At 43.9% G+C, this 8,890-nt stretch overlaps 1 protein-coding gene across 5 annotated transcripts in view; it reads right to left on the bottom strand.

The window, feature by feature from the left end:
- atp2b2 (ATPase plasma membrane Ca2+ transporting 2) overlaps positions 1-8,890 on the bottom strand; it is a 342,244-nt gene that overhangs the window by 4,130 nt on the left and 329,224 nt on the right. For 4 of the 5 annotated variants that reach the window (XM_061888038.1, XM_061888058.1, XM_061888045.1 and 1 more), the window contains one exon: positions 1-2,685. This exon is cut by the window's left edge and continues 4,130 nt beyond it. In XM_061888038.1, the coding sequence (XP_061744022.1) occupies positions 2,374-2,685 (312 nt within the window). In that variant the 3' untranslated portion in view covers positions 1-2,373. The remainder of the gene's footprint in view (positions 2,686-8,890) is intronic. The other variant, XM_061888049.1, reaches the window with a different exon arrangement.

The following is an 8,890-nucleotide window of genomic DNA, read 5'->3' as shown; positions in this document are numbered from 1 at the left end:
TTTTTCCGAGCCATTCGAAGCAAGAACAAGGCAACATGCCGACAAACAAAGATAAACTCTCTCTAAATATATTTATATATTTTCATATTTATAGAAGAGATCCTGTAAATGATGCCGCTTTTTGTGTGTGTGTGTGTGTGTGCGTGTACGCGTGTGTGTGTGTGTGTGTGTGTGTGTGTGTGTGTGTGTGTGTGTGTGTGTGTGTGTGTGTGTGATGGAATGGTGAGCGAGGGGAGGTGCAAAGCTGCTGTGCAAGTTGAGACCTGGCACCTCATCACATGACTCACATGTTTTTGAATCATGTCACAGAGAAGAAGAAGAAGAAGAAAAATAAGGAGGAGATGAAGGAGCAGGAGGAACAGTGGATGCAGGAAGTGAAAATGAGAAAAAGAAGAAGGAAAAGGAGGATTTAGTAGCAGGGAGAGGATGAAAAAGAAGAGGGGGGAAGAAGAAGAAGGAAGAGGAATAGAAAAAGAAGGGGGAGGAAAAAATGAGAGGAGGTGGAAATGAAGAAGAAAGTGGAGCTGAATGAGAGGAAGAGGAGAAGAAGAAGAAGGATGGAGGAACAGGGGAAGGGCGAGAAGGAGGAAGAGGAGAAGAAGATGGAGGAGGAGGGAAGGAGAGGAGGAGATGAAAAAGGATGGAGGAGCAGGTGGGGGACGAGGAGGAGGAGGAGAAAAAGAAGAGAGAAGAGAGAAGTGGATGAAGAAAGACAAGTATTGGAAGGGAGGAGAGGAGTAGCGGAGGAAGAAAAAGTGTAGGAAAAAGATTGTGGATGGGGAAAAGAAGAAGAAAATAAGAAGATTAAGAAGGAGAAGAAGAAAAAGAGGGGGAGATAGGTGGAGTAGAGGAGGAGATGAAGAAGGAGGAGTGAATGAGAGGAGAAGGAGGAGAAAAAGAAGAAAAAGGAGGAGAAGGAGAAGGAGGACAAGAACAAGAAGGACAATGAAAACTAGAAGGAGAAGAAAACAACGAGAAGAAGAAGCAGGAGGAGGAGAATGAGAAGAAGGAGGAGGAGGAAAAGGAGGAGGATGAGAAGAAAAAGAAGAAGGAGGAGGATGAGAAGAAAAGAAGAAGATGGAGAAGGAGGAGGAGGAGAATAAGTAAAAGGAGGGGGATGAAAAGGAGGAGGAGAAAGAGAAGAAGAAGAAGTAGAACAAGAAGGATGAGAAAAAGATGGAGAAGAAAAAGTAGAACAAGCAGGAGGATGAGAAGTAAAAGAAAAAGAAAAAGAAGAAGGAGGAAGAGGAGGATGAGAAGAAGAAAAATAAGAAGGAGGAAGAGGAAGATGAGGAGAAGAAGAAGAAGAAGAAAAACGAGGAGGAGGATGAGAAGAAGAAGAAGAAGAAGAAGAGAAAGAAGGAGAAAAATAAGTAGAATAAGCAGGAGGATGAGAAGTAAAAGAAAAAGAAAAAGGAGAAAAAAAGAAGAAAATAAGAAGATTAAGAAGGAGAAGAAGAAAAAAGAGGGGGATATAGGAGGAGTAGAGGAGGAAATGAAGAAGGAGGAGTGAATGAGAGGAGAATGAGGAGAAGAAGAAGAAAAAAGAGGAGAAGTAGAAGGAGAAGGAGGAGGACAAGAACAAGAAGGACGATGAAAAGTAGGAGAAGAAAACAAGGAGAAGAAGCAGGAGGAGGAGAATGGGAAGAAGAAGGAGGAGGAAGAGGAGGAGGATGAGAAGAAAAAGAAGAAGTAGGAGGAGGAGAATAAGAAAAAGGAAGGGGATGAGAAGGAGGAGGAAGAGGAGAAAGAGAAGAAGTGGTAGAACAAGAAGGAGGATGAGAAAAAGGAGAAGAAGAAGAAGTAGAACAAGCAGGAGGATGAGAAGTAAAAGAAAAAGAAGAAGGAGGAAGAGGAGGATGAGAAGTAAGAGGAAGAAGAAGAGGAAGAAGGAGAAGAAGAAGTAGAAGAAGCAGGAGGATGAGAAATAAAATAAAAATAAAAATAAAAAGAAGGAGGAAGAGAAGAATAAGAAGAATAAGAAGAAGAAGAAGAAGAAGAGCTTAAAGTCTTGAGCCTGCTGCTCGCCACTACAAAAGAATCCAAATGGAAAACAAACTTTTTTAAATAGCGGGCGGTACATTCATGCAGGAGCAAGAAGAAGAATAGAAGAAGAAGAAGAAGAATGGGAATATAATAACAATGTTATCGATGTGGACGAGGAGCGAGGAGCACGTGTCCTTCCTCCTCCTCCTCCTCCTCGTCATCACCTCCTCCGTTCTCATCTTCTCTTGATTGTATCTTACTTCCGGGACGGAGAGATAGAGAAAGAGAGAGAGAGAGAGAGAGAGGGAGAGTGAGAGGGGGGTCAAGGTGGGAGATGCGGGGCGGGGGGTTGGGCGGTGTTTCCAGTTCAAAGGTCAAATGAGGAGGTTAGAGGCTGGTCTCCAAGCTGTGCAAAGGACTGGCGGGGCCGGAGGACGCCGCCGATCTACTGGTGTCGATGGTCAGGTTGATGCCGCTGTCGATGGCGTTGTTGTTCTTGTTGGGCGACGACGGCTGGCTGGAGAACTTCCTCCTCCGGCGAGCCGAGTCGTCGTCCGTGTCGGCGATGAGCGGGATGCTGGGCGTGGAGTCCTCTATCCTGAACTCAGGCTGGGTCATGAAGTTGTGGATGGAGGTCCTGGAGTCGGGCTTCTCCAGGCCTTCGTAGAGGGAGCTGCGGAATGCGTTCACCACGCGGATCTGATGCACAACACAGGGAGAGGAAACCTGGTGAGGACGGGGTGGGGCCAGGCTATGGGGGAGGAGCCTCTAGACCAATTTACGCTGTCTGGGAAAGCCGCCATTTTTACGCCTTTTTACGCCGTGTCACTGTTCTGTATAAAAAGGCACCGACACGCCGGTAATTTTTCACTGTGTAAGAGTTCCGCGTGTAACCTACCAACGATTGACGCCGTGTCACTGTGTGAGAGTGCACACAGTCATAGCAATATCATGTTCTGTGTGAAAGGCACCGACACAAACTGACGTCAAACCGTCAACCGCCTTGTTTGTTGTCGTCGTATGAAAGTAACGCATGTGAACATGCTGTGTCGCCGTATGAAAACACAGGTTATGCTCGATCCTGTGGCTGTTCTGTATAAATGTTCTGTATAAAAGGCATCGAAGCAGTGGAAAAAAAAGATGACCCGGCAATTTGTCACCTCTTCAGGGAAAATCAGAGCCTGACATGTGTCCGTGTAAAAGACTTCCAATTGAGGGATGTTGTGGGACTGTGTGAAACTGCACATAGTTATAGAAATATTTTGTTCTTAGGTTGCTGTTCTGTGCGAAAGGCACCGACACGGACTGGCGTTAACCCGTCAACTGCCTTGTTGTTGTCGTATAGAAGTCACACATTTGAATATGCTGTGTCGCAGTGTGAAAACACACAGGATATGCTCGATTTTGTGGCTTTTCTGTATAAAAGGTGGGAAAAAAGTGACCCGGCAATTTTCCACCAGAGCAGGGAAAATCAAAGCCTGATATGCGTCTGTGAAAAATAATTCAGATTAAGGGATGTTGTGTGACTGTGTAAAGTGCACACAGTCATAGAAATTAAATGTTCCTAGGTTGCTGCTCTTTGTGAAAGGCAGCGACACAGACTGACGTCGACCCGTCAACTGCCTTGTTGTTGTTGTATAAAAGTCACGCATGTGAACATGCTTTGTCGCCGTGTGAAAATACACAGGTTACGGTCGATTCTGTGGCTGTTCTGTATAAAAGGCATTCACACAGTGGAAAAAAATGTGACCTGGCAATTTTTCACCTCAGCAGGGAAAATCAGAGCCTGATATAAATCTGTGTAAAAGAATTCCAATTGAGGGATGTTGTGGGACTGTGTGAAACTGCACATAGTTATAGAAATATTATGTTCTTAGGTCGCTGTTCTGTGCGAAAGGCCCTGACACAGACTGGCGTTAAACCGTCAACTGCCTTGTGTTGTCGTATAAAAGTCACGCATTTGAATATGCTGTGTTGCCGTGTGAAAACACGCAGGTTATGCTCGATCCTGTGGCTTTTCTGTATAAAATGTGGGAAAAAGGTGACCCGGCAATTTTCCACGTCAGCAGGGAAAATCAAAGCCTGATATGCATCCGTGTAAAATAATCCAGATTGAGGGATGTTATGGAAATATTATGTTCCTAGGTCGCTGCTCTGTGTGAAAGGCACTGACACGGACTGACGTCGAACCATCAACTGCCTTGTTTGTTGTCGTCGTATAAAAGTAACGCATGTGAACATGCTGTGTCGCCGTGTGAAAACACAGGTTATGCTGGATCCTGTGGCTGTTCTGTATGAATGTTCTGTACAAAAGGCATCGAAGCAGTGGAAAAAAAAGATGACCCGGCAATTTGTCACCTCTTCAGGGAAAATCAGAGCCTGACATGTGTCCGTGTAAAAGACTTCCAATTGAGGGATGTTGTGGGACTGTGTGAAACTGCACATAGTTATAGAAATATTATGTTCTTAGGTTGCTGTTCTGTGCGAAAGGCACCGACACGGACTGGCGTTAACCCGTCAACTGCCTTGTTGTTGTCGTATAGAAGTCACACATTTGAATATGCTGTGTCGCAGTGTGAAAACACACAGGATATGCTCGATTTTGTGGCTTTTCTGTATAAAAGGTGGGAAAAAAGTGACCCGGCAATTTTCCACCAGAGCAGGGAAAATCAAAGCCTGATATGCGTCTGTGAAAAATAATTCAGATTAAGGGATGTTGTGTGACTGTGTAAAGTGCACACAGTCATAGAAATTAAATGTTCCTAGGTTGCTGTTCTTTGTGAAAGGCAGCGACACAGACTGACGTCGACCCGTCAACTGCCTTGTTGTTGTTGTATAAAAGTCACGCATGTGAACATGGTTTGTCGCCGTGTGAAAATACACAGGTTACGGTCGATTCTGTGGCTGTTCTGTATAAAAGGCATTCACACAGTGGAAAAAAATGTGACCTGGCAATTTTTCACCTCAGCAGGGAAAATCAGAGCCTGATATAAATCTGTGTAAAAGACTTCCAATTGAGGGATGTTGTGGGACTGTGTGAAACTGCACATAGTTATAGAAATATTATGTTCTTAGGTCGCTGTTCTGTGCGAAAGGCACTGACACAGACTGGCGTTAAACCGTCAACTGCCTTGTGTTGTCGTATAAAAGTCATGCATTTGAATATGCTGTGTTGCCGTGTGAAAACACGCAGGTTATGCTCGATCCTGTGGCTTTTCTGTATAAAAGGTGGGAAAAAGGTGACCCGGCAATTTTCCACCTCAGCAGGGAAAATCAAAGCCTGATATGCATCCGTGTAAAATAATCCAGATTGAGGGATGTTATGGAAATATTATGTTCCTAGGTCGCTGCTTTGTGTGAAAGGCACTGACATGGACTGACGTCGAACCATCAACCGCCTTGTTTGTTGTCGTCGTATAAAAGTAACGCATGTGAACATGCTGTGTCGCCGTGTGAAAACACAGGTTATGCTCGATCCTGTGGCTGTTCTGTATAAATGTTCTGTGTAAAAGGCTTCGAAACAGTGGAAAAAAAAGATGACCCGGCAATTTGTCACCTCTTCAGGGAAAATCAGAGCCTGACATGTGTCCGTGTAAAAGACTTCCAATTGAGGGATGTTGTGGGACTGTGTGAAACTGCACATAGTTATAGAAATATTATGTTCTTAGGTTGCTGTTCTGTGCGAAAGGCACCGACACGGACTGGCGTTAAACCGTCAACTGCCTTGTGTTGTCGTATAAAAGTCACGCATTTGAATATGCTGTGTTGCCGTGTGAAAACACACAGGTTATGCTCGATCCTGTGGCTTTTCTGTATAAAAGGTGGGAAAAAGGTGACCCGGCAATTTGTCACCTCTTCAGGGAAAATCAGAGCCTGACATGTGTCTGTGTAAAAGACTTCCAATTGAGGGATGTTGTGGGACTGTGTGAAACTGCACATAGTTATAGAAATATTATGTTCTTAGGTTGCTGTTCTGTGCGAAAGGCACCGACACGGACTGGCGTTAACCCGTCAACTGCCTTGTTGTTGTCGTATAGAAGTCACACATTTGAATATGCTGTGTCGCAGTGTGAAAACACACAGGATATGCTCGATTTTGTGGCTTTTCTGTATAAAAGGTGGGAAAAAAGTGACCCGGCAATTTTCCACCAGAGCAGGGAAAATCAAAGCCTGATATGCGCCTGTAAAAAATAATTCAGATTAAGGGATGTTGTGTGACTGTGTAAAGTGCACACAGTCATAGAAATTAAATGTTCCTAGGTTGCTGTTCTTTGTGAAAGGCACCGACACAGACTGACGTCGATCCGTCAACTGCCTTGTTGTTGTTGTATAAAAGTCACGCCTGTGAACATGCTTTGTCGCCGTGTGAAAACACACAGGTTACGGTCGATTCTGTGGCTGTTCTGTATAAAAAGCATTTACACAGTGGAAAAAAATGTGACCTGGCAGTTTTTCACCTCAGCAGGGAAAATCAGAGCCTGATATAAATCTGTGCAAAAGAATTCCAATTGAGGGATTTTGTGGGACTGTATGAAACTGCACATAGGTATAGAAATATTATGTTCTTAGGTCACTGTTCTGTGCGAAAGGCACTGACACAGACTGGCGTTAAACCGTCAACTGCCTTGTGTTGTCGTATAAAAGTCACGCATTTGAATATGCTGTGTTGCCGTGTGAAAACACACAGGTTATGTTCGATCCTGTGGCTTTTCTGTATAAAAGGTGGGGAAAAGGTGACCCGGCAATTTTCCACCTCAGCAGGGAAAATCAAAGCCTGATATGCATCCGTGTAAAATAATCCAGATTGAGGGATGTTATGGAAATATTATGTTCCTAGGTCGCTGCTTTGTGTGAAAGGCACTGACACGGACTGACGTCGAACCATCAACTGCCTTGTTTGTTGTCGTCATATAAAAGTAACGCATGTGAACATGCTGTGTCGCCGTGTGAAAACACAGGTTATGCTCGATCCTGTGGCTGTTCTGTATAAATGTTCTGTATAAAAGGCATCGAAGCAGTGGAAAAAAAAGATGACCCGGCAATTTGTCACCTCTTCAGGGAAAATCAGAGCCTGACATGTGTTTGTGTAAAAGACTTCCAATTGAGGGATGTTGTGGGACTGTGTGAAACTGCACATAGTTATAGAAATATTATGTTCTTAGGTTGCTGTTCTGTGCGAAAGGCACAGACACGGACTGGCGTTAACCCGTCAACTGCCTTGTTGTTGTCGTATAGAAGTCACACATTTGAATATGCTGTGTCGCAGTGGGAAAACACACAGGATATGCTCGATTTTGTGGCTTTTCTGTATAACAGGTGGGAAAAAAGCGACCCGGCAATTTTCCACCAGAGCAGGGAAAATCAAAGCCTGATATGCGTCTGTGAAAAATAATTCAGATTAAGGGATGTTGTGTGACTGTGTAAAGTGCACACAGTCATAGAAATGAAATGTTCCTAGGTTGCTGTTCTTTGTGAAAGGCACCGACACAGACTGACGTCGATCCGTCAACTGCCTTGTTGTTGTTGTATAAAAGTCACGCCTGTGAACATGCTTTGTCGCCGTGTGAAAACACACAGGTTACGGTCGATTCTGTGGCTGTTCTGTATAAAAAGCATTTACACAGTGGAAAAAAATGTGACCTGGCAGTTTTTCACCTCAGCAGGGAAAATCAGAGCCTGATATAAATCTGTGCAAAAGAATTCCAATTGAGGGATTTTGTGGGACTGTATGAAACTGCACATAGTTATAGAAATATTATGTTCTTAGGTCACTGTTCTGTGCAAAAGGCACTGACACAGACTGGCGTTAAACCGTCAACTGCCTTGTGTTGTCGTATAAAAGTCACGCATTTGAATATGCTGTGTTGCCGTGTGAAAACACACAGGTTATGCTAGATCCTGTGGCTTTTCTGTATAAAAGGTGGGGAAAAGGTGACCCGGCAATTTTCCACCTCAGCAAGGAAAATCAAAGCCTGATATGCATCCGTGTAAAATAATCCAGATTGAGGGATGTTATGGAAATATTATGTTCCTAGGTCGCTGCTTTGTGTGAAAGGCACTGACACGGACTGACATCGAACCATCAACTGCCTTGTTTGTTGTCGTCATATAAAAGTAACGCATGTGAACATGCTGTGTCGCCGTGTGAAAACACAGGTTATGCTCGATCCTGTGGCTGTTCTGTATAAATGTTCTGTATAAAAGGCATCGAAGCAGTGGAAAAAAAAGATGACCTGGCAATTTGTCACCTCTTCAGAGAAAATCAGAGCCTGACATGTGTCTGTGTAAAAGACTTCCAATTGAGGGATGTTGTGGGACTGTGTGAAACTGCACATAGTTATAGAAATATCTTCTTAGGTTGCTGTTCTGTGCGAAAGGCACCGACACGGACTGGCGTTAACCCGTCAACTGCCTTGTTGTTGTCGTATAGAAGTCACACATTTGAATATGCTGTGTCGCAGTGTGAAAACACACAGGATATGCTCGATTTTGTGGCTTTTCTGTATAAAAGGTGGGAAAAAAAGCGACCCGGCAATTTTCCACCAGAGCAGGGAAAATCAAAGCCTGATATGCGTCTGTGAAAAATAATTCAGATTAAGGGATGTTGTGTGACTGTGTAAAGGTCACACAGTCATAGAAATTAAATGTTCCTAGGTTGCTGTTCTTTGTGAAAGGCACCGACACAGACTGACGTCGATCCGTCAACTGCCTTGTTGTTGTTGTATAAAAGTCACGCATGTGAACATGCTTTGTCGCCGTGTGAAAACACACAGGTTACGGTCGATTCTGTGGCTGTTCTGTATAAAAGGCATTTACACAGTGGAAAAAAATGTGACCTGGCAATTTTTCACCTCAGCAGGGAAAATCAGAGCCTGATATAAATCTGTGTAAAATAATTCCAATT

The sequence above is a fragment of the Nerophis ophidion genome, linkage group LG02 (assembly GCF_033978795.1).
Source record: "Nerophis ophidion isolate RoL-2023_Sa linkage group LG02, RoL_Noph_v1.0, whole genome shotgun sequence".
NCBI lineage: Eukaryota > Metazoa > Chordata > Actinopteri > Syngnathiformes > Syngnathidae > Nerophis > Nerophis ophidion.
The sequence above is the reverse complement of the archived record's forward strand: the minus strand, read 5'-3'. Positions and strand labels throughout refer to the sequence as shown.